Source organism: Crotalus tigris, unplaced genomic scaffold (genome assembly GCF_016545835.1).
Source record: "Crotalus tigris isolate CLP2741 ecotype Arizona unplaced genomic scaffold, ASM1654583v1 scf7180000024303.721469, whole genome shotgun sequence".
In the NCBI taxonomy this organism is placed as follows: Eukaryota; Metazoa; Chordata; class Lepidosauria; order Squamata; family Viperidae; genus Crotalus; species Crotalus tigris.
In genome coordinates this window covers 567,137-593,804 of record NW_024100475.1, presented here as the reverse complement: position 1 = coordinate 593,804, position 26,668 = coordinate 567,137, and the positions used below count along the sequence as shown (strand labels likewise).

At 42.1% G+C, this 26,668-nt stretch overlaps 1 protein-coding gene across 1 annotated transcript; it reads left to right on the top strand.

Moving 5' to 3' along the window:
• The first annotated feature begins 250 nt into the window (after positions 1-250).
• LOC120299616 (cysteine-rich hydrophobic domain-containing protein 1-like) lies at positions 251-23,692 on the top strand. The gene is made up of 6 exons (XM_039324595.1): positions 251-466; positions 9,468-9,522; positions 13,453-13,608; positions 14,979-15,035; positions 15,766-15,825; positions 19,161-23,692. The coding sequence occupies exons 1-6, from the start codon at positions 267-269 to the stop codon at positions 19,209-19,211; spliced, it is 579 nt and encodes a 192-aa protein (XP_039180529.1). The 5' UTR covers positions 251-266; the 3' UTR covers positions 19,212-23,692.
• The last annotated feature ends 2,976 nt before the right edge of the window (positions 23,693-26,668 follow it).

Below are 26,668 nucleotides of genomic sequence, written 5' to 3'. Positions count from 1 at the left end.
TTTAGAATCATATATATTCCATAAATAGGACTGCATTGAAATAATAGCATGTATCGAGATTCATAATACTATACTATACTAATATTATGTAAAACTATTACAATGAAAGGGAGAGGGGGGGGCGGTCAAGCCACACGGCGCCTGCGCACCAGGGAGAGCGCGCTCTCCCGCCCTCTGCCTCGCGCGCGCGATGGTCCAGCCATTGGGTCGCGCACGCGCGCGCCGCCGCGCTTGCGCAATAGCGCGCGCGGCGTGAGGGGGGGGCGATGAGCGTCCTGCTCCCCAACATGGCGGACTTCGACACCATCTACGAGCTGGAGGAGGAAGAGGAGGAGGAGGAGGAGGAGGCGGAGGACGAAGAGGAGCGGACGGAGGCCTCCCGGACTGTGGTGAGGAGTCAGGAGCTGCCGCGGCCCCGGGACGCGCCCGAACCCGTGGCTGTGAGGGGCGCCGGGCAGATCACCGTGTAAGGACCCGCGGAGGGGGCGAAGGCGGTGGGCGGGCGGGGCGGGGCCGCGGGGCCTGCAAGCGGGGGGGGGGAGACGTGCCTCTGAGCGCGTGCAGAGGGCGCGGGGCGGCTGTTGGGAGGAAGGGGGAGGGTCCCTTGGGCATGTGCAGAGCGCCGGGACCCTCTGAGGCGTCTCCCGAGGAGGGGCAGAATACCCTCGTGGGGAGGGATCCGTGACCCCCGCCCCCTTTTTCATTTAGGAGTGAAGTGAGCTGCGGGTTCCTGAGCGTGTGCAGAGCGCCTCTTGCCCCCCCCCCACATCTTTCCCTGAGCGGCTGTTCCTGGGGGGGGGGGCAGAGGGGTCTTCAGGGGTCCCTGGGGAGGGAGGCAGCCTGACAGGAGAAGAGCAGTTTTTTATTTTATTTTTATTTTATTTTACTTATTAATTCTTCAAATGGATACAGCCCCCATGTCTTGACTCTTCTGGACTCTTTCAGACCATTAAAATATAAAGAGAGCAAAGAAGAGCAAGACAAGCATTTTAAAAAAACAACAACAGGGAAAAGCCAATGGATAAAAGCATAAAATCATAAAATTCGTAGTCACATCTTGCCATAACATGCAGGTAGTCCTCGACTCACAACAGTTCGTTTAGTGTCCGTTCGAAGTTACATCACTAAAGGAAGTTCTGACTTTTTTTCCCACACTTACGACTGCTGCAGCATCCTCATGGTCACATGATCAAAATTTAGACGCTTGGCAGCTGACTCAGATTTACCATGGTTGCACTGTCCCAGGGTCACACGGTCCCTTTTTGCAACTTTCGGACAAGCAAAATCAATGGGGAAGCCAGATTCACTTAACGACCATGTTAATATGTGCCTGCAGTGGTTCACTTAACAACTGTGGCAGGAAAGGTCATAAAATGGGACAGTCTTAAGATGCCCAACAAATGTGGCGAGAAAGGTGGTAAAATGGGGCACAATTCACTTGACAAATATCTCAATTAGCAGCAGAAGTTTTGGCCTCGATTGTGGTCGTAAGTCGAGGACTGCCTGTAGTTGCTTTCTGGAGTGCCTGTGGGAAAAAGCCCAGCAGGAACCCTGTGCTGAAAGGGCCCCGGAGCCTTCCTTAGGGTAGCCCCTTCTCTCACTTTGGGGTGTCTGTGATAGGATGGGGAGAGACACTGCCATTGCCTCCCTTTGGAGGAGAAGGTTGGGGGGTCCATGGGCCCAACAGACAGGCAGCCCCAAACTCTTCTCCAGATTTGCAGGGCTGTACCTCCCCCGCTCCCCTTTCCTGGCTTTACATTTGGGCTTGAAGTTGATGCTGCACTGCAGACAAGAAAGGCATGGTTTAATATTGTCTGTATTGAAATAAAATAAAACCAGAACCAAATGTGGCTATCTGTAAAAGGGGCTGGAGCAACATAGGAGCAGGAAGATGCGTTGGGAATTTTCCCTGCCTTGAATTACTTGTAAAAAAATAAAGGCGCAATAAAAATAAACAAATGAATAAAGGAGGGTGTGACATTGCAAAGGCTTGGGTGATACTTAGCAGAGTTACTGTTCAAAAGTTGTGAACGCTATCCAAACTGTGACTCTGGGATATGAGAGAAAATGATCCTAAAGAGGTCATTTGAAAAAACATTGCTAGCTCTCTGTTTCTTTATGTTTGTTTTTAATTATGAGAGGAAACCCATTTTGTTTTCAGTTGTAATCATGAAATGTGTATTAAATGCAATTGTTCGTCACACTGTCTGTTTTTACATCTTGCCCTGCTTTCTATAAAGCAAATAGCTTAATGTCTTTGTTATATGCATTTATATTTTTCCCATAATTTAAAAATATTCTTTTAACTCTTTATTAAATGTTACTGGCTTTATTTAAATTTTAAACTCCCTAGGCATCATTTGTCACTTTATATTTATTTCATTATCCATTTAAAGATTATTGTCTTGGAAATAATTGGGAATACAGTGATTGGAATGTATCTTATTGTTCTGTTTACTTATTTTATGTATCAAATGGGATGTTTTGAATTGTGCTTACCTTGATTTTTCTTTTTTTGTTCTATTGCTGAACCCATTCTTTTTAAGAGGACATTTGCTTTCTCTTGTTATGAAGATATATTTGCTTTATATATCTTCATTATGTATTTTAATTTTTGTTCTTAAATTGCATTTACGTTAAAAGATGAAAGGAAGCATTGACCACCCCCCCTTTTTAAAAAAAAAAAACCATTTATATAGAGTGAGTTTTCTGTATACTATTTTTTAAAAAAAACTTACCCAGAATTCCTTGCCTCTGAATTTATGATTTCCATTTCTTATCTCCACTTCTGTGGGGTACAATATATTTTACATTTTATCTGTAACTTTCTCATATTATACTGTAGTTTTGGTTCTTGAGCCCCCTGACTAGACTGCTCTGTGTCCCCCACTTGCTTGAAGCACTGTATTTGTACTGCTGTGGAATCTTTGCCCATATTTCTGGGGGTCACCAATCCTTGGTGTTTGACCATACCCTTTGGAGTCTGTAGAGTCATCTCCCCACACCCCAGTTCTGGATCATGGCTTGAGTAATATAAAGCCTAATCACAAAGCATGTAACTTTATTTATCTCTTCATATTGTATAAAAAACAACTTTGTGATAAACTAATAATAAGGACAATGTGAGTAGAATATTTGAACCCTATTTAAACAGCTTATGTATTAATAAAACTGTGTGCCAAGTTATATTGAGGAAGGTTTTGTTTTTCATAACACTCCTTCTGGAAGGGTATAAATTAAACCAGAGGTCAAAGCCTTATCATTTGGTGGCTCATCTATATTTCTAATAGCTTTATTGTCTCTTTTTTTCAAATAATTCACCAAGTGGTTAGAGCTAATGTAATCCTTAGCATCATATGAGCAGATTCTAGTAGTGTAATAGACTCTAGCATACAGTTGACGATATAATTTCATCTTTACCAGGAAATAACATAGATAAACAATGAATTGTGCAACTAGATAGGAGACACCAAAGGAAGAGCTTTTGTTAAAAATAATGTTTTGTACAACTTTCCTTTGGTTCTGTTGTTAAACAAAATAGAATGGGAAGAAAGACAACCCCACATTGTTTTAATCTGTGTACTGTAAGTCTCATTGGAATTTTACATATTGTTGATTCTGGCATCAGTTAACAAAGCAACAAAGCAAAGTGACTTTAATTTATTTATTTATTTTATTTATGAGACTTATACACCGCTTTAAGTGCAAGCACTCTCTAAGCGGTGTACACCAGTAAGCAATGTATATATATATTTACATTGCCCCCAACAATCTGGGTCCTTTTAGATGATTTTGAAGTTTATGCTTATCTTTCTTATGATAAGAATCTCAGGTATAACTTTTGGGGAGCACCCTCTCCCCTCTTTTAAATTCCTGTTATGGCCCCCAGATGTACTGATCTCTAGCCAGCATGTTTTATATACATGATGGCAGGAGGTGGTGGGGATTTTAGTCCATTGTATCAGGATATTGCAGGTTGAGTAAAGTAAATTGTTCAAGGTGTGCTGCTAAGGCATTGGATTAAAATAATAGGATTTGTATAGCTTTTTAAGAAGCAAATTGGGCGGGTGGGTTTGATGGGATACGAAAAGTTGATATCAAGGTGGCTGCATACTTGTACAAATGCTTCATTTATATCCTGCCTTTATTATTATAAACAACTCAAAACAGCAACCATATCTAATACTCCTTCCTCCTACTATTTTCTCTACAACAACTCTGTGAGGTGAGTTGGGCTGAGAAAGAGACAGTGGTCCAAGGTCACCCAGCTGGCTTTATGCCTATGGTGGGATTAGAACTCATGGTTTCCTGGTTTTTAGCCACTAGACCAAACTGACTCTCACTTTCTTTAGCTGTAACCTTTCCCCAAATTATGTTGAAATAGAATTTGAATTTTCCTTTTGTTTGAAACCTTGGTATCTTCTACTTGTTTGTTTGTCTAGTTCAGAGGTCCGCAACCTTTTGGGCACCAGGGGCCAGTTCTGTGGACAGAGGTTTTTCTGTGGACTGGAGAGTGTGTGATTTTGTGTGCTGCCTGCATCCCGCTTTGCTTGTTTGTGCAGACCAGTTGCTGGCATGCCACGGCCCCTCAGTCCACGGACCAGGGGTTGGAGACCCCTAGTCTAATTGATTGGTACGTTATAGTTGTACGTGATCCAGATTGAGAATGATAGCCATTTCCAGTTAGTATCAATATCATTTAACCCTGGTTTTCAAATTCTGGCTCTTACTTTTTGACATTGGCCATCTCTCCAGGTATAAAGAGCATGATTATTTTTTCTTCCAAAAATCTATCTTCAGCTCAATCCTTAATACAGTGCTTCTCAACGTTTGTGTGACGGTGACCCCCGTCACACAAACGTTCTGCGCATGCGCCGGGCCGCGCGCATGGGGGCGGGGGCCCCATGCGCGATGCGCATGCACGACGCCCCCCACGCGCAGCGCACGTGCACGGCGCCGCCCCATGCGCGACGTCCGTGCGAGGCGCTTCCCCCCATGCGCGGCGCACGTGCACGGTGCCGCCGCCATGCGTGGCGTGCGTGCGCGGTGCCACCCCCATGCGCACGTGCACGGCACCGCGAAAAATGGCGGATCACCGCCTTTGGCGACCCCCGAAAAATGGGCGATCGACCCCAAATGGGGTCGCGACCCATAGGTTGAGAACCGCTGCCTTAATAGATTCTAACATGGCTACCCATTAGCTCTGTTTGTTTATTTATTGATGAACTTATAACCTGCTTCAGTTAAGGTAACACAAGCTGGGGTACAAAAACACTGGGGTGTTCAGGGGTGTCAAACTCAATTTCATTGAGGGCCACATCAGCATTGTGGTTGCCCTCAGGGGGCCGGGTGGGTGTGGCCAGGGTGGGTGCAGCCTACTGGGTGGGTGTGGATGGAGTGGGTGTGGCCTACTGGGTGGGCGTGACCAGTTCTACATCGTTCACGTCAAGGATGCCCGTGGGGGCCTGGGGAGGAGTGGGATAGATCTGAGGGTCTCTGGCAAAAGGGGTTGGGACCAGGGCAAGTGCCAAGGCATGGTCCATTGGAGGAACCTCTCTGTTCCTCTCAGGCCATGCAGGGAGGGGGCTTATGGAGCTAAGACTGAATCTGTTTCACCACAAAATTGTACGTTGGCTCCCGGCCGGCCTGGGCCAGGGCCAAGGCAGAGGGGGCCGTTCCCTCCCTGTTTCCAGGATGGCTTCGCGGGCCACATGAAACCACTTCGTGGGCCGCATCCGGCCCCCGGGCCTTGTGTTTGACATGTCTGCTCTAGTCCCAAGGGTCAGGAGATGGGAGCTGCCTCTGCCTTCAGAGGAAGCTTTTGTAGAGGAGGGCCACCCCCATGGAGAATGCCTGCTTTGGGGTGGGGCCCGCCCTACCTCCCAATAGGTGGGCCCTTTAGCTGGCCCTTCTCTGTGCTCTTGGATTGCATGTGCTTTGCGTGGACTCTTACCTTCAGTGAGGAGACAACCCCCCCCCCAGATGTATTGAGATCTTCTTTTGGAAGTTGAGTCAGTGATGATTTTCATTTACGGCATATATTTTAAAAAATTAGGAAAGAGACCTGGTGGGGCAGTGGTTAGAATGCAGCATTGCAGGCTGACTCTGTCCACAGCCTGGAGTTCAATCTTAGGGGCTCAAGGTTCACTCAGCCTTCCATGCTTCCGAGGTCGGTAAAAATGAGGAGCCAGAGGCTGACATTTCTAAACCGCTTAGAGCAGTGGTTCTCAACCTTTCTAATGCCGCGACCCCATAATACAGTTCCCCATGTTGTGGTGACCCCCAACCACTTATACATCACCGGGTGCCAGGGGCGTGGCCAAAGAAAAAGGGGGGAAAAATGGCAGACAGCCTTGTTTGGCGACCCCCGTGAAATGGTCGATCGACCCCAAATGGGGTCGCGACCCATAGGTTGAGAACCGCTGGCTTAGAGAGACTGTGAAGCGGTATCTAAGTCTTAAGTGCGATTGCTACTGCTATAAATGTTAGTTTGTGACATCAGAAAACGTGCGATGGTAGACTGAGTGGCAACATGCCTCGAGTCATTTAAGATTTTACAATCGGTACTAGTTTTTCTTTTTAAAATGTGGGTTTTGGAATGAGAAAACAGTTACAATTTTATTGCCAAATAGATTGCTATTGTATACACAATACATTATAGTACATTATTAAGTGCTGAAGTAGCACTTCGATTTTGTTTATAAGACACACACATGATAAGCAATGAGAATATTGAACAGCAAGTACTGTATCTAAATGCCTTGTTTAATGGAGATCCTAAACAGACATTATAGCAGTGTTTCTCAACCTTGACCATTTTAAGGCATGTGGACTTCAACTCCCAGAATTCCACAGCCAGCAATGCTGGCTGTGGAATTCTGGGAGTTGAAATCCACATGCCTTAAAATGGTCAAGGTTGAGAAACACTGCATTATAGGGTGGTCAAACATTTTCACAGGCTTATTTATAGGATACGTTTCCAAGACTACATTTGCATTTCCACTCCTTTGGAATTAATGGGGTTTACTTCTCAAGAAGACTTGACATTGAAGCAGGTTTTCAGTCTGTCTCCAGAGACTGTGGTACAAAAATAGATCATTTCCCTACTGAATTGATTATGTAAGAATTTCCATTTCTTTAAGTTGCATTTGTTGAGTAAAATGGAAAAAAAGCTACTCAAATAGATCTTTTCTATTGTGATGCTTCAGTGCTAAAACATTCACTTTCCAGCCATTCACTTTTAGGGTTATTTTCTTGAATTATCACTAAATATTAACATATTTTAAAGAAGCAACAATTAATTTTTATAGTGTTTGCCAAATTTGTTTAAAAGATACTACAAAAAGGATGGCTATTAGTTAAATGTGTGTGCTGACAATAATATAATGCTATGTAATGTAATGCAATGTTTGTCATAATCTTGGCAAGTTTGACAAAGTTAAACGAGGCTCTGATATGGCAGAACAGCATAGCAAGGCTGAAATGGTACCATCCTGATCATTTAAAAAATATTCCCTCTTCTTTTTCTTTGCACTAATATACAATTTCGGCATTTGCCACTTTTAAGTAGTCAATAGCTCAAAGAAGCCCTGCTATTCTTCTACATGGGTTCATAGTTTTTCAGCATATTAGTAAGTGAATTGAAAGAAAGAACAGTGTAGAATTGAATTGGAAACATTTTAAATTGGCTTCTTTGTTTCTGCTGAAGCACCAAAGAAAACTTTAAGAATTTAATACTGTGCAACAAACAAGACCAAGGCTAATATAATTTATTATGGAGAAAATTAAAGTAGATTTAACTTGAAAGCTGTATTCAGCTAGGGACTTACTTTCAATATTGTTACTGTGAGGCTGGACTTGTAAAATAGAGGCAAAGATCTGGATCATAGTCCTTAAATATTGACTCGTTGAATTTTACTATGCTTAGGTTAAACTGCCCTTATCCTGAACAATTCCTATCAGCAGTTTGGGAGGTATCTTTTGGAACTGGGCTCTGAAATAAGGATTTCTCTATAGAGGTAGTCCTCAACTTACAACTATTTATTTAGTGACTGTTCGAAGTTACAATGGCATTTTAAAAAATGACTTGTGGATCATTTTTCACACTTACAACCATTGCAGCAGCCCCACAGTCACATGACCAAAATTCAGGCACTTGACACAACTGGCATCTATTTATGATAGTTGTATTGTCCTAAGGGCCCTGTGATCACCATTTGTAACCTTCCCAACTGGTTTCTGACAAGCAAAGTCAGTGGGGGAAACCAGATTCACTTTATGGCCACATGATTCACTTAACAACTATGGCAAAAAAGGTTGTAAAATAGGGCAAAAGAACTGTCTTACTCAGCAACACAAATGTTGACTTCAGTTGTGGTCATAAGTTGAGGACTACCTAGTTAGTTTTAGGAGTGTCTGGTGCCAAAGTCCATATTAAGAAATAAGAGGCTTGGACTACTAATTAAATATGTCATCGGTTCCAGGTTTCTGTAATATTAGTGGAACACATTGCTTTCTGAAGCTAACAGGTTATTTATCAGTTTCCAATTATAGAAGGTCCTTCATGTTGGCAAGGGCCAATGCTTTGACCTCTTTGCTTCTGTTTGGGAAATTCAGAAAAAAAAATCTGTATTATATATGACTTTGTCTTTGCAGCTTCATGAGGTTGAATCAATAAAGCATGTCCTCCTACATTTTGTATTTTATAATGCTATACGACACCCATCATCCTGCTTCTGAGGTCCTCCCAGGGTTAATAGACAGTGCTGCAAATTACCGTATTGCTTAATCTCTTCATTGTGAAGCCAAGATACATTTGTTCTATGACTTTAGGTTTGTATATTATTTTATATTCCTTGCAAAGTATTGAGCTGTGGAGATTACGTTTTGTGTAATCTGTACACCTCAAACTATCTACAGCAGTATTTTCTCTTAAGTGAAAGTGTGTGTATATAATATGTGTCATCTACATGGTTCTTTAACATTAGCGCAGAGCTTGCAAAGTCAAGACGATACCACTTTGGGATCCTCTCCTGGAAGGATTCTTGTTTCCCCTGTTAAAACACTACAACCTTCATCATTCTTACTAACTCGTGGAAGAAAAGTCAGAGGGTGAAGTGTGTGTTGAAATGTTCTTGTGTGTGTCATAATTTACAAACTTTATTTGAATTCCTACAAGGATCTGTCGAGGATCTGATTAATTTGATGGAATTTATTTAGACAGACATTAGGAAGGATGAACACCCATTTATATTCATCTTTATATTAGTAACTACTTATTAATAACAAGAGACATACATGTTTCTTCCTTTGATTATCCCCTGCTACATGTAAAATTATTTGATGTATAGTTGAATGAGGTATAAAGCCACAACAAATTGTAATCTCAAATGCAAAACAGGTACAACAAAAGTTGTAAACACTTTATAGGTTCAGTGGAAATACTTTTTGTTCTTTGTTTTTTCAAGGTTTGGCTTGAGCAACAGATTTGACACAGAATTTCCCTCTGTTCTGACAGGGAAGGTAAGTTGGAATTGCCTGGATCCTAAACTTGAATTTCTTGTCACCTTGCCGGATTTGTCAAGGAATGCTCTTGAGATGATCCACCGTGACCACAAACCAATATAATCTAAGATACGGCCATTGATTTCTGTAGAATGTGGGTTCAAAAAATGGGTTCAAGAGCAGTTTTTGTGTAGATCTGCCATTCATTCTGTTAGATTCAGAATTTGTTGCTCTCCCCTCCCCTCACCCCAAACATGTGAGTTTTCCTTTCTTCCATTTGAGAGTTTTCCCATGAGTAGAACATGTGCAAGAACAGGAGTTGTCTACTCTTACCACAGTTTAGAATGCTTTGTATACTTCGAGTCTTTTTACAAATATTAAACGGTTGGGCAGTCTAGGATATGCATTCTCTTTGCTTACTTTAGTAACTCTCTCACACCCACCCTCCATTTCTTCATCCCCCCCTTTCTCCCCCCCTTTTGAGTAAATCGTTTTTTGCAGTACTGTTAAGATTAGGCTCCATTTGTCAGTGTAGACTCACAGCTATTGTCTGTGACAGCATCTCTAATCAGAGGTGGCTAGGTTGTGTTCATTTGACCTGGCAACCAGGATGGAAGATACTTCTGCCAGACTGATTGAATTTATCTTGAAAGAGTATTTTAGAAAGGTTGGCTGGAATGAATTGGATGGGCGTGCTGCTCCCTTATGCCGAGTGAACCTGCTCGGTGCTATATGGGGGCAGTGAAATCATCCCCTAAAGACTGTATAAAAGATTCCCCCAAATTATTCAGGTGGTCCTCGACTTATGACTACAATTAAGCCCAAAATGTACATTGCTAAGTGAGACATTTGTTAAGTGAATTTGCCCCATCTTAAGACCTTTCTTGCCCCAATTGTTAAGTGAATCACTGCAGTTGTTAAATTGGTAACCACATTGTTAAATGAATTTGGCTTTTCCATTGACTTTGCTTGTCAATGCGTTGCAAAAGGTGATCACATTCATAAACGTGAGCCAGTTGTCAAGTGTCTGAATTTTGGTCACGTGATCAGGAGGTTGCAACGGTCATCAGTATGAAAAATGGTCACGAGTCCCTTTTTTCAGTGCCGTTGTAACTTTAAATGGTCACTAAATGAACTGTTGTAAATTGAGGACTACCTGTACTCTCTAAAACATCTCCAGTGCCCAGAAGACAGCATTTCATCTTCAAAGTCTGGCAAAAGCTACCCAGAAATTGGAACATGGCATAAACTGAAGGTAAAGTGAGGTTTCTTTCTATTTTTAATCCTGTAAAAACTAGGTCAGAGATAGCAAAGTTTATGCATTTGTGTACTCTCTTAGTAGCATCTGCTCTGCTTGGCAACCGCTCTTCCATGCCAGGCATTTTGATGCAAAATTAAAAATAGTTAAATGGTGGCAGCCGAGCTGAGCATATTATAACATTATTTAAAGAACCCATTTCAAGTAAGAACTCACTAATTTTCAGGCTCTAATTCAGAGAGTCAACTCTAGAATTAAATAGCTTAAGATCTTTGTATCTTAAAATGTTTTCTTCTTTCAAATGAGAATCCAACTGAATTAAGTCAATTGCTCTCAAGTGGAAGCCCAAATTACAGTATAATCATGTTTTTGTCTCTATATTTCAGAATGCTGGTTATTATTTTTCTATCACTATAGGTGCTGATAATACTCTTTCTTGGAAAGTAATACATGGCTTTTTCCAACTGGAGCATATCACAGTCTTTAGAAAATAAAAATACTGAAAAGAAGAGGAAAAAAATCCTAGTTATTACCTCATTTCAATCTTCAGAAATTAGGGAATTCTACTTACATTCTAAATTTCTGTTCATTTAATTATTTTAATAGCACTGTAAGCTTTCAGCATTGACTGCCTAGCTTAGAGTTGCCTGCTCACACAACTCAACTCATTGGACCTTTTGTCCTTTTTTTTTTCTTATTGATTAAAAATGTAAGCTTGCAATATGGTCTTAAATGGGGCTTCCATAGTTCTGCCACCTGGTGCTATTGGTCATCCTTAAGGGGAAAAAGTACAGCTTCCTGCTCAGATCTTGAAACAATACGGACTTTAGTGAGCAATGCAGGGAAGTGCAAGTCATAAAACCCCCCCTTTGGTATTATGATTCAGCAGAAGGTGTGATGGATAGGGCTGTGATCACCATGGTCAAAGAAAGCAGAGCAGGCCTGCTGGCTTTCGGGCGATCACTTCCTTTCTTGCCCACTGTTGTAAAACATTATGGCCCTTCCGTCCACCCTCCACCCCTTTTATGGCTGGTTGGCAAAAAGAAACTCCTCTTTAGAATGCAGCTGTTCTGTTCAGGCAGATGGATTTCTTACAGCTCTCCTTGTACTGGGGGTGGGGGGGGAGGCCCTTACCTGGTTTACTTGTTTTTAAAGAACAATAGCATTTTATTTACAGCATCACAGGATGCTTAAAAAGACTCCCGAATAACAACCAAAAAACCCATGGCTTCTTTTTTTTTTTTTTTTTGCATGTCAGAATAGCTGCAGTTCCCTTCGCTAATTTGGAATGCAACCCTTGTCATTTCTGAAATTTGTTCAGCAAAAAAACAGGTATATAAAATGGCTGTTGATAATGGATAGAGCAGTGTTTCCCAAACTTGACAATTTTAAGGCATGTGGACTTCAACTCCCAGAATTCCACAGCCAGCTATAGCTGGCTGGGGATTTCTGGGATTTGAAGTCCACAATGGTTGGCTGGGGAATTCTGGGGGTTGAATTCCAATTCCAATTCCAATTATAACCCTGGTTTAACGTTAAACTACTGTATTGAAAAACCACCAACTCACCCCCAGCTGTTAATCCAGTGTTTCTCAACCTTGACAATTTTAAGGCATGTGGACTTCAACTCCCAGAATTCCACAGCCAGCAATGCTGGCTGTGGAATTCTGGGATTTGAAGTCCTCATGCCTTAAAATTGTCAAGTTTGGGAAACACTGGGATAGAGCATCGGGTCGCCTGGTATGCTGAAGTGCTCTAGAATGAAGCAAAGTTCAAAAAAATGGCTCAGTGGTTCTAGGCTTCAGATGCAAGAAAAGCTTTTCTGAAATAAAAACATGTTAGAACTTTCCTCAGCGATTTGCTGCTTTTTTTTTTTCCACTTGGAAAACAGTTTAAATAGAGATAAAGTTTTAGATAGTTCAGCCCATTCTACTTTTTTTGCTCCCTTTGTAGATACATGAAGTGCCCAGGTATTGTGTCTTTACCTCCTGTCCCGAAGGGGATTTGTGAAAAATATCCATTGTTAAGCATGGCTGAATGTGTGTACTGTGTATCTAGAGCAGCCTAGAAAAACTGAAACCCAGCACATACATGAAGAGTTAAACTTTTCCATCAGAAACAGTGTAAAAGTGCCTCAAAGCTTAACCAGTTTATTATGACATAAACTTCAATAGTCTGCTAAAGGTTATGGCATGCTCCTATGTTTTGCAAAAAAACTGATGGACTGATTGCAATATAATTTTAATATCCATATTCTTACGATCCTTGGTTCCAGTTGAAGGGATCTGTAATTGAATATAGAACTGAATACTGAAAAAGGAATTAATTTAGGGTCACCAAAAGTATTCTCTTGTTCTTTTTATTCTATTATTCCCATTCAGGTAAGAGTTCATGGAGATTCTGTTTCAGTTACAGGCTCTCAGCATATGTAGATGCATCCCTAATATTGTTGACTTTTTGTTCACCAAAGGTTATATTCAGTATGAACAAAACATTTAGGCCATTTGTGTAGGCAGGGGACAAAGGCAAAAAATAACTGAACTTAAAAGGAAATCAATTTTAGATTGACTAAAATTAACACAAATCTTAGTCTTAATGGAAAAAAAATAAGTCAGAGATATATCTGTTTATTAGATATAGAATGGGTTTTAGTTCCAAATGTGGGGTCACCCCTTGTCCTCTTTTTCCAGGTTGCCCCTGAAGAATTCAAGACCAGTATCAGCCATGTGAATTCGTGTTTAAGGAAGAATCTGCCCATCACTGTAAAATGGCTTCTCTGTGGCTGTTTATGCTGCTGCTGCACACTGGGATGCAGCCTCTGGCCGGCCGTCTGTCTTAACAAAAGAGTAAGTATGCCAACCAGCCAGTGCAGTGGTTCCCTCTCTTCGAAGTGGCTTATTAGTTGCCCAGGCAAAGGTGGCTTTTCGGGGGGGGGTGTCCATGGGGAAGGGGGTCTTAGAGGTCAAGATGAATTCCTTTCTCAGAAGGTCACAGAAAGTGATCACACAACTCTGGGACACTGCGACCATCACAAATATGAGCCAGTTTCCAAGTTGTTACAACAGTTCACTTAGTGACCGTTTGAAGATACAACGGCACGGGAAAAAGTGTCATGACCATTTTTCACATGTAACCACTGTCGCAGCATCAAAACTGGGAATCTTGCAGTGTTCTGAGGTCATACAATCATCTTTTGAGATCTTCTGGTCAGTGGGAGAACCAGACTCAGTTAACAATTGTGTTAACTAAACTTAACAACTGCAGTGATAGACTTAACAACTAGGGCAAGAAAGGTGGTAAAATGGGGCAAAATTCACTTAAGAAATGCCTCACTTAGCAACAGAAATTTTGGGCTCAATTGAGGTCATAATTCAAGGGCTACCTGTAGAGCTGCTCGTTTCATTGGATGCAACTCTGGGGGGCAAACAACAATCAGGTAACAAACAACAAACAAAACTTAAAAATCCATATTAATAAGGTACCATAAAAGCAAACACCATAGACTAGGGATCCCCAACCTCTGGGTTGTGGCCTACAACCAGGCCTTGAGCCGTTCGGAACAGGGCTGTGGAAGTGCAGGGCGAGCATGCACATGTATGCGTGCATCCCCTCTTGTGTGAGCAGTGGGTGAGCGTGTGCGTTCATGCCGTATTATGAGTGATGAGCGTGCAGGCTTTCCTGCCACTCGTGCATCCACTCTCCCTCCTCTCCTGCCGATCCACAAAGTTGGAAAAGTTGGTGGACTCCGATATAGACCACAGCAGAGGGAAGATAATAATGCCCATCTCAACAGTGTATTCAGTTTTACAACCTTGTGACTTAATTTTAAGTTTTTAGTATTCCATAGTTAGGTAATTGTACTTATAATACACTTCAGTTTGCTCCGTTTTATTCCCCCCCCCCCGCTTACTCTGAGTTCTTAGCTAAAGTCTCTAACTCAGTGGTTCTCAACCTGTGGGTCGGGACCCCACGACCATTTCACGGGGGTCGCCAAACAAGGCTGTCCGCCATTTTTCCCCCCTTTTCTTTGGCCACGCCCCTGGCACCCGGTGATGTATAAGTGGTTGGGGGTCACCACAGCATGGGGAACTGTATTATGGGGTCGCGGCATTAGAAAGGTTGAGAACCACTGCTCTAACCCCTTTTACAAAATTGTGTATAATTCTGGTCAGTGGCAATACTAAAAAAACTAACAGGAGCTTGTTTTTTTTCCTAGACAAGAAGATCTATTCAGAAGTTGTTAGAATGGGAAAATAACAGATTGTATCACAAGGTAATATAAGGAGCAGTTGCCTTATTTATCGTAGGAAATAATATATTTCACTTAATCAAAGATTATCCTGTGTGGACTGCAAAACCACAGATGAGACTAATTCATAATCCCAGAATTCCGATTTCTGGGTGTGTGTGAGTGGTCATCTCATTAACTGCTGTTTCAATTCATTTATTTGCCAGATGTCTTGATTTTAAGGGATTGAAACCAGTGGCTCGCTCATATCTAGCTGTGTTAGGGAGGCAAGGTGTCCTAGCTGACTGAAGTTTCTGATGTGGCTCTTATTGAAGTAATGAGAAAAATCTATACCTAGAGGGTGTTTTTTTTTTTCCCTAATCAATGTCTTTCAGATACGCGGCATTAGAATTGCCTCATGCTTTGCTTGAGAGGAATTGCAGGCCACACTTCCATATCTCAAGGGCAGACTGATTTAGAAAGCTGAAGTATTACAGTTACAGCTAACCCAGAAATAATCTTGTGCTGGGCAGCATATATAGGAATTTTAATAAATGGGTTAAAGGGACATAGAGGCTTGTTTGTCAGTCCAAAGCAGGGGTAGGCAACCTTGGCTCTTTTATGACTCGTGGATTTCAACTCCCAGAATTCCTGAGCCAGCATAGCTGGCTCAGGAATTCTGGGAGTTGAAGTCCACGAGTCATAAAAGAGCCAAGGTTGCCTACCCCTGAGTGTTATTGGTTATTATAATGCAGTATCTTTTTCTTTTTTTAAGCTTGGCTTGCATTGGAAGTTGAGTAAACGGAAATGCGAAAGTAGCAATATGATGGAATATGTAAGTATTTTTGAAGTTATCGGTACATGTAGTCCTCAGTTTACAAGAGTTCATATAGAGACCGTTTGAAGTTACAGCAGCACTGAAAAAAATGACTCATAACCGTTACAGCATCCCCACATGGTCATGTGATCAAAATTAAGACGCTGGGGAACTGACTCACATTTACGATGGTTACTGCGTCCTGGGGTCATGTGATCCCCTTTTGCGACCTTCTGGCAAGCAAAGTCGATGTCGGAAGCCAGATTCACTTAGTAACCATGTTACTAATTTAACAACTGCAGTGATTCACTTCACAACTGTGGCAAGAAAGGCCACAAAATGGGGTAAAATTGCTCACTTAGCAACAAAAATTGGGGCTGAATTGTGGTTGTAAGTCAAGGACCTGTATCAGTTTCACAGTATCACGTTCCTCTTTTCTTATTAATTCATTCCTGTCTTTAGTGACTGGAGACATAATTCTACTTTCTAGGAATATGCACATAATTATATATATGTATTAGGATATGCCTAGCATAGTGCAGTCATTCATCTGAAAGTGAAATCAACAGCTACACTGACTTATAAAATCAAAGCTAGCTGTTAGCAAAGTTAGCATTATCTTTCCAGGTTTTAATTTCGTTCTACACATGTCTTTCTTCTCCAGTTCCCCTTCCCCTTTTTTAAATATATAATTCTTATTAAATATTTTAAAGAGGAAAGATAAAAACTAATGCAAACTAATTTAAAGTAAGAAAAAGAAAGAAATCAAAGAGAAAGCTAAAAGTGCAAGTAAGGGGGCAAAAGTAATAACAAAAATAGAAAAAAAGATATCAAGAAATAACTTTTCTCTTTGTAGCAATTATAGCTACAATTTTAAATTTACCTCTTGCTTATGGTCATATATCTCTCTTCTTTCTATAATATAGAAACCAAAATAAATTCACTTTTTTCTGTTATACACAAAAAGTCCATAAGCGGTTTCCAGTCAGCAATAAACATAGATATTAATTTTGTGTGTGTGTGTGTGTGTGTGTGTATTGTGCACAATATGTATTATTGTGCATACAATAATCTGACTGCAATTATCATTACAAAAACAAAATTCCATGATTTTTTTCCAACTTCTGCCCATCAGTCCCAAAAGAAAGAGCTCTGTCTCAGTTATGCTAATTAAAGATTAGCATTAAAGTCCTTTGAATAAGTAGCTTTTTTACATGCCGACCAATATGAGAAAATGAGCCATTTATGTTTCCAACATAAATTTTAAGTGCCTTTATACATGCAGCCTTTTGTCTGCCACACAGTTCTTTGTTTACATGGAGGCTTTATAAGATTGACAGATAGCAAGCAAACCTGTATCATTCTGAATAATGTCAAACGTACCAGCTGATTTTCTTTTGAATTTGTCTGCTCTATGTTTGTCATTGTTCTTTGTTATCTTAGTTTATTAAAATACAAAATGGTTTTTCAGCATAAATATCCTTAAAATAGCTAGTACTATTTACTTCGGTTAAAATAAGCACTATTGTAAAACTTACTCCTAGCTTAGATTTGAACCTTTATAGGCAGATCACAGCCTCGTCTAAGATGGCATCTTGTGCAGTGTTCGAGCTTATAAACACAATAGTCTGTTTTTTTTATTTTTAAAACATAAATGTCTAGACACATCTTTTGGTTGAACTGACTTAGCTTCCTCTTGCTTGTTCGTTGTTCCCTAAGTATTCTGGAATATAGAGAAGTAAATATCACCATGGCCCTGAAGGATATTGAGGGACCGACCCATCAGTTGTTTTTAGATTTGTGGATCCCAGTAGTGACTTGTAATCAAAACATGTTGAAAAAGTACTATAGCACTCTTGGGAGTCTGAAAGGATGAGTCAAGACTTTTCCTCACTCTCCTTTTATGAAAATGTGCTCAGATATTTTCTGTATCAAATTACTTGCTGCTTTTCATAAATATAAGAGATAAGATAGCCTTTATTGTCATTTTTTTTTTTTACTGTGGGAACAACGGCACACATTGAAAAATGAAATTTAGTTGCCCGCTCTCAAAGTGAAACGCATACATGACACAAACCTAAACATACTCTATACAACATATGTATAGACCCACACCCCTACATATATGCAACAAATAAATATTAAATACTGTCCATCTTGAATATATAACGGAAGGAGGAAGCTTGAGAGTTCACAAGGTTAATGTAAAAAAGAAAATGCTAAGTAACTTCAAATTGAATTAGAACGTAGAGCTGGAAGCCCAATCCCCTTGCCCAAGGCAGGAATCCTTATTCCATCCCAGACAAATGATTGTTCAATCTTTTCTTTTCTTTTTTCAAACAAGTTTTATTAATTTTTAAATTTTACATCCAAATGCTTAGAAAGCAGCGTAGTGATTGGGTAATTAATGGTTCAGTAACAAAGTCTTTCGTACATATCTTAGAAGGCATCATTAAAAATCCCCTCTCTATTTCCCTTAATTATTATATCACATTCAAGTTAATACATTTGTAATTATAGCTCAATCAGTCAATACATTTATCAATACAATTTTAGATATACAAATTATTGTTCAATCTTTTCTTAAAAACCTCCAGTGATGGAGCATCCACAGCTCCTGGAGGCAAGCCGTTCCACTGATTAAGGTTCTCCCCGTCAGAAAATGTCTCCAGTGGAATTGGTTCCACTGAACCTGAGCTACATATTTACTCACTGGGCTCCCATCAGTAGCAAGTCCAACGTGGACACATGCAAAACTTCAGCAGCAGATTGTCGAACAAGTTTAACCTTGCCTTTTGGGGGGAAGTTTGCTCCTTTGATGACAGATAGGCTCCGCTCCGTTCTTCCTCATTAGAGAGTGTTAAGGCGCTGAGCTGAGCCAGGAGGCAGCTATCCCAAGATTTAAACCTGAGTTGTTGGTGCCACCTAGGGGAAAGTAAACACATGGAAGACAAACAACTATCCGGAAGCCATCCTCTTCTTGCCACTGAAAAGCTATCTCATCAAACTCTTATTAAAAGAAGCCATGCCCCTTTTTTCTAACATTAATATGCATTGAATGACAATGTTTACTTTTGGGGGAGAGCATTTTATTGTGATTAGAAGTTCCAAGGTTATAGAGGGCTTGATTTATCAAGATCCCAAGTGCAATTGCTGGTAGGAGGGGGGGGGGAAACCCCTTTTCTGAAATATCCATCTGGGCAGAGCAGACTGAGTGAGGTTTAGCCCCACCATGGCCCAAAGCAGCTCTCTATTCTCTGGCCAAGCACTCTTAACTTCTACAATATTCTGACAGTCAAGGAGAAGCTGGATGTATGGGTTAATGTGTCTTTTGTGTTTCCCCCTTTTCATAGGTAATACTCATAGAATTCCTGCCAAAATACCCTATATTTCGACCTGACTGAGGAGCAGTATTACCTTTTGTGTTACCTGTCACGTCCTACCTGTAGTGCCTTGTAAGGGATATTGAAGAGAAAATTATCTACTTTGCTCTGATATTGTTTTTGAAAAAGTGTTCATCAGTAGAGTCTCTTCATTGCTGTGTTACTTTTTTTAAAAAAGAAGAAACTGTTTGCACTTTCTAAATAGGGTGGCGATGCTAAGGCTTGTTTGCGCACTCCCAAGGCATAACTTACTTGATGAACATGGTCACTATGGAGATAATCTTATATCAGCGCTGCTTGTAGTCTTGTTCTGACATGCTGCCTTATTCATTTCTAAAACTCAGTCTTGCAAACACGCTCCCAGAGTCTGTGTAACCAGTGTTCTCCAGGTGTGCCGACTGGGACCACTGGAGGTTGTGGTCCTGACACATCTGAAAGGCACCAAGAAGGGAGGAAAAATTGCATCTTCAGGCACTTTGAATTCTTGATAGGAACGATCAAGGTTAGCATACAGCAATTAATATCTTATTATCTGTACCGATGATCTGCTTTGCCTGAGATTAACAATGAACAGCCCTGCCGTCTTCTTTCATTTGCAAAATTGTTCATTTTCCTTTCTCTCTGCTGGGAGGGTGAGGGGTGAGGGGAGGGACAGGGGAAGGGTTGGGTTTGTAAATATTACCTCATTGTATAATATATAAAGTGTATTAACGCCAAGGTTTATGGATTGTGATATAATGCCAATGGCTTTGCATAGATTTTGTTACGATGGATGTTGTGCGTATCTTTTTGATTGTATTGGCCACTTGTGTGCCACGCGGTGAAGCCATGAGGGCTTTGTAGATGCTACTGAAAGTTGGACTCAGGTGCAGTTTGCTAAGCTAAGCAAACATAAAGATCCCGTGTAGTTCTTGCTCCTTGAAATTGCTGGTAAAACACTTAAAGATGTAATTCCTTGAATTTATATGTAGCCCAAAGACCCCCCAAAGCCCATAAGAGCCCCTGGTTTAAGCACAACAGGCCTCTAAACAATTCTACCAGAAAACTGGCAGAAATTCAAAGGAAGTTGTGGATCTGGCATTAGGAGCCCTATAAATTGATGGAAGACAACATTTAAAAAAAAATATTTGGTTTGGTGGCCTACATTTTTCTGTTAGTCTATCAGTGCTTCTCAACGTTGGTACCTTGAAGATGTGTGGACTTCAACTCCCAGAATTCTCTGCTGGCTGGGGAATTCTGGAAGTTGAAATCCATACATCTTCCAGTTGCCAACATTGAGAAAGACTGGCCTATCTGATGTTTAGATCATTTCCATGTCTCTGCTCTTTACAAAGCAGTTCTTTAGAAATGTTGGCCTGCAGTTCCTTTTAACATTAGTAAGATTGGATCCAACCCTGCAGTTTCACAAGCATAAAGTATTACACCAAAATCTGCATAAAAGTATTTCTGAAATAGCAGGGCAGTTGCGAGAACCTGCTCAAGGTCAGTATTTTGAGATCCTCCCTTTCTAAGGCTCTGTGCCAAGAGCTTCTCATTTGGGTGCCTTTCCTGTTGTTTGGTTATAATTAAGAGATCATGGACATAAATTAGTTAGGATAGAGTTCCAGAAATCAAGAACCACAACATTCATCTGATACACTGTGCATCTGTTTGACTCAAGTTCTTCGTTTAGCTACTGTAGTTCTTTCAGTCTGTGCTTTTAGCAATTATGTAGCTAAAATGTGGGAGAATTGAGAATATTTGTGATTTCAATTGTTTGCGTTTGCAAATTCCATAACATCCTTAACAAGGAAAGCAAGTTTCGGCTGACGGATAGCAAGATCTGTGCATCAGCGCTCCAGTATAAATAAGCACCTTCTCATTCATTTAGCTGTTGTGGACCTGTAATTTTGTTCATCATGCATGCACAGAGTTGCCCATCGTGATTAGCTAAATGCGGAAGCCTCTGTTCGGGTGCTGTGTGCATGCATCACAAAATACCCATGGAAATATCACCTCAAAAACTTGATGGCAGGTTATAAACTCAACAGATTTGCAAACTGGAGCTTTGAATTGCTGTTTTCTTCTCCTAGCTCCAGAGGAAATGTTTAGTATGAGAACTGTAGAATAATTAAAGGGGAAAAAAACAATCATCCATAGAACTTTTCAAGCTGCTTCTTGGATTGTGAGGCTTGTAGACGCATTCAAGAGCTGAAGAGCTACACAAACCTACCCAAGACAATACGGCGCATGGCGAAGTTAAGCCTGTTCTTTCACAGATAGTGTTAAAAATCCTGCTTTGCTGAAAAAGTTACTCCAGCATGTGTTACTTAACGTTGTTGTTACTGAGTTATGTTGCATAATATACATATTCCAGTTCTGTTGTTGCTGGGGCAAGAGCAGCTTCATTTAAGTGTTACCTCATCTTTCCCCTCCCCCTAGCAAAGTCTACTTTGATAGGTCTTCAGCACTTTCTGAAACCCCTTGCACCTTCCAAGCCAGGGTGGCTTGGAGATTTTATTTCCATATTGTTTTAAACATTGTGCCAAGAAACATTATGGCTTTTCTGATCCTGTCAGTGTCTGAACGCAACACTTAATACCTCCTAATCCAGATGTAGGAATTATCTGTCTCCCCTCTCACCATCCCCTTCTCACCAGTCTAGGGGGAAGCAGCTTCCGTTAGCACGAATGGGACTGACTTCCGATTCAGCTTTTCTTTTCTTTGTAGAATTAATATTGTAGTAAAAATAATACTTCCCATTTTTACACTCTGTAGAATCCCAGTCTTTCTGTGTTAAGGGGGCCATACTTGCACCTTTTCTCAGGTATGCAAGTGCCAAACAAGATGTGTCTAATGCAGCAAATGTGGCTGAGTGCAGTTGATTGGTAATAAATTCTTAAGGTGTTGTGACGCTTCTACTTTTCCCCAAACTGTGTGCTTCGGGCAAACCTAGCTTCAAATGGAAGGACTTTTTTTAGGAAGCATAAGTTCCCCATTCCCGCCCCAGGATTCGTCAGCAGTGGAATATGGGAATATGGTCCTTTCACTTTGCCCGAAGCTGCAAGAAGTGACAAAAAGCTGCTGTTTGTTCCTGTAGCTCTTGAGATGTCAAACTCACGACATCACGTGACGTATCGCGACTTTTTCCCCATTGCCGGCAATGGGGTGGGCGCGGTTTTGCCATGATGCATCCGGCCCGGGGGGGCGGCAGTGTGACCCCCCTGCTGTAACCCTGGAGATGTCATATCAGACGGTCCGGACTGTGAGGTTCTGACAGTGTTCTGTGTTGATCATGGTGTATAGATTATATAAATATGTAAACGCCTGTAAAATAGAGCAGTGGTTGCCTTAAAAGTGAGTAACATCTGAGCCCAATTCTCGAAGAGGCAAATTCATTTTAAGAGTGACCTTCTGTCTTGAGAAATGCATTCAGAATTTGGGGAGCTAGTAGACAAATGGGAGATACGGCTCTTTATTTCCTCCCATGGTCTGTGCTGATTCTTCTCTTCTGAAGTTCAGTGGTCCAGCTTTGAATTATTTCTTCCACGATGCTCCTCAAGATGGCCGTTACAATATTTGAAATCACTTTTCTTCTTATTTTGTTGGCTTCTACAAAATAGGGGAGGAAAAAGTGTCTGGAATTGTTCCAACCAAGCAAATTGAATTGAATTCATTTTTATTTAGATTGTATTTCTTTGATAGAATTGAAAACCCCAGGCAGCGAACCCTGACTTTATACCACTGATTCCTATGAAATGTAGAGTTTATTATAAAATGTCACAGGGTTTATCGTATGCACAAATGCTCTCCCTCTCGCCCCCCAAAAACCTAGTTTGCCAAGAAGTAGTTACTAATTAATGCTTTCTCCTAATTTATTCCGTCCTATATACAAAAATCTCTAATGTAGGAGAATGTTTATGGTATAACATTCCACATGTTTTTGTGTGATGAGTAGATTGATAAATTAATTTTACCTATTGTGCAAAATTGGGAACCAAGATAAGTGTGACAGCAGTGTAATTCTTGCACACTTCTGCAAAAATGAATAGGACATCCGTCATGCTAATAATGTATTACGGAGTAAGCATCCTTTATTCTGTTTCATTCCAAATCTCAAGAAAAGTTTTCAATAAATTTATCACTAATAAATTTAGCCATCCATTTTCTTGTTTTGATTAAACACACTTTGTATGCTTAACTGTGAATATTGTATTTTAGTATCATGCTAATTAATTGCATTAGCCTGAAAATATTAGCATTGAGCACTAAGATCTTAAGTGTTCATATTCAGTGTAAATATTTAACAGTTTAGGAAACAATGTTGTATAATACATTCATACTTGGCAAGTTTTGTGAATTTTTGTTTATGGCTATAACCACAATTTGTAATTCCACGAAGCTTCGTTGTCAAACTGTATACATTTTAATTATGTTTCCTTACACTTTATGAAGTAATAGCTACTTTTTTTAATAGGACCTCATGCCTTGAAGATTTTGTAAAAAATAAATGCTCAAATAACTGTTGTGTGTAATTTCATGATTTGGCTTTTCACATATATGTGTGAAATGATGGGTTTGGTTCAGTTTTAATCCTGCCCATCAGTTGCAAAAAAAAATCCTTCCCCCCCCCCTTCTATGGGAAAGCAGAATTGAGCCTTCGTAACTATTTTGTATGTGCATCTTACTTTCTTAAAAGTAAAATGTCCTTGAAGAAAGGTATTCAGGCAGCAGCCTCTATTCCCATAATCAACATTCAAGAATCCGTGGCATCCTTATTACTCCATGATGTGCAAGTCTAATCAACCATGAGATAAACCTGGCTTGTAGCCCTTCAACTCTGGAACCAGCCTGAGGGAAGACTGCAATCCCAACATCTGGCAGATGACACTGGCCGAGGTGTCTTGTTTCACTCTCAGCACAAGATTAACACCCGTTTCAGGCTTGAGGCAGAGCTGAACATGGGTTCTCCCACATTTTAGCCTGATATTCACACAAGCTCTTCCCCCAGTAACATGCCCTCCTATTAAATCCCCATGATGCACAGCCAATAGGGGAGCAGTAACCAGCTAGAGATTCAAGGAAAGCCAATGAACCAGGAGGTGGAACTTGGTTGAAGAACATCTAGGTTTAGTCCCAGCTGGGCTCGACCATTATGAAGTTGCATTAGTATCTAGACGTGGCATAGTAAAGGAGTAGGCAACCTCGGCTCTTTTATGACTCGTGGACTTCAACTCCCAGAATTCCTGAGCCAGCAAGAGCCAAGGTTGCCTACCCCTGGCATAGTACCTGTGATGGCACTGGTTTCTTGACTAGAACACAGCCAATGCAAACACGGACTTGTAGCATCTCCTGCCGCGTCTCAGCTTCGCAGCCGATTCTGAAGCAGAAGGCCTGAGGCTCCACTCTGGGGTTCCTTGTGCCCCAAGCTAAATGCCAGGCATCCCCAGGCCCCCCAAATCTTAGTACAGCTCCCCTCCCGAGTTTCAAGCCAGGTACTTTTGGATGCCAGACCAGGTTTGGCAGATTCTGCAGCCTGTTTTGGTTTGATAAGGTTTGGTCAACAGACTGACCTCTGCTGACAATCACAATTGGGCCCCAAATTTCTGCTGCTAAGCCAGGATGTTTGTTAAGTGAGTTCTTGCCACAGTTGTTAAGTGAATCATTGTAATTGTTAAGTTAGTAACACAGTTGCCTTCCCCATTGACTTTGCTTGTCAAAAGGACTCCAAAGGTGATTGTGTGATCCCGGGACACGGCAACTGCCATAAACTCATGCCAGTTGGGCAAGCATCTGAATTTTGATCACGTGACCCTGGGGATGCTGCAATAGTCATAAGTGTAAAATATGGCAGGCAAAGATGCAACCAGCGAAGCCAGTTAGGCGAGACCAATGGAGGGGCTGCCCGGTGACTCTGAAACTACGAGCCCAGTCCAAGAAAGGAGTTTGCCCTCGGGAACGCAAACACGGGGTTAACAGAGTTGGAAGAGCCCTTGGAGGTCTTCTAGTCCTGCAGCCAATTTTGGCCACCATACTACAAAAAAGATGTTGAGACCTTGGAAAAAGTTCAGCGAAGAGCAACTAAGATGATCCCAGGCCTGGAGACCAAAACGTACGAAGAACGGCTGCGGGACTTGGGTTTGGCTAGTCTAGAGAAAAGAAGAAACAGGGGAGACATCATAGCAGTATTCCAGTATCTGAGGGGCTGCCACAAGGCAGAGGGGGTCAGTTGTGCACCAGAGGGCAGGACAAGAAACCATGGTTGGAAACTGGTCAAGGAGAGAAGCAACCTGGAATTAAGGAGAAACTTCCTAACAGTGAGAGCAATTAACCAGTGGAACAGCTTGCCACCAGAAGATGTGGGCGCTCCATCACCGGAGGTTTTTAAGAAGAAGCTAGACAGCCACTTGTCTGAGATGGTATAGGTTCTCCTGCTCGAACAGGGGGCTGGACTAGAAGACCTCCAAGGTCCCTTCCAGATTCTATTCAATTCTATTCTATTCTCCCCCTGCTCAAGCAGGAGACCCTATACCATTTCAGACCAATGGCTGTCCAATCTCCTCTTAAAAACCTCCAGTGATGGAACACCCACAACTTCTGGAAGCAAGCCGTCCCGCTGGTTAGTTATCCTCACCCTTAGGAAGTTTCTCCTTCGTTCCAGGTTGCAGCCTTCCAGCGAGACAGACACACACACCCTCCACGCCTGCAGACTGACACCGTCCCCCGCTCCCATTGCAGCCTTCCAGCGACACACACACACACACACACACACACACACACACACACACACACCCTCCACGCCTGCAGACTGACATCGTCCCCCGCTCCCATTGCAGCCTTCCAGCGAGACACACATACACACACACACACACACACACCATCCACGCCTGCAGACTTGACACCGTCCCCCGCTCCCATTGCAGCCTTCCAGCGACACACACACACACACACACACACACACACACACACACACACACACCCTCCACGCCTGCAGACTGACATCGTCCCCCGCTCCCATTGCAGCCTTCCAGCGAGACACACATACACACACACACACACACACACCATCCACGCCTGCAGACTTGACACCGTCCCCCGCTCCCATTGCAGCCTTCCAGCGACACACACACACACACACACACTCCACGCCTGCAGACTGACACCGTCCCCCGCTCCCATTACAGCCTTCCAGCGACACACACACACACAGGCACACACACAAACACACACCATCCACGCCTGCAGACTGACACCGTCCCCCCGCTCCCATCGCTCTCCCCCGTCCCGGGCAAACGGCAGCTCGGCGGCGCGCTCCGGCTCGCCTGGGTCCGCGGGGCGCTAGGACCTGGCCGCTCTCTGGCGGCTCCCCCGCCGGAGCTGGGCTCTTTTTGTGGCGAGCGAGCGAGCGAGCGCGCGCCCGGCCGCTCGTGCGGCGGCGGCGGCGGCGGCGCCTCCGGGGAGCAGCCGAGCAGGGTGGGCGGGCGGGGATGGCGGCTGCC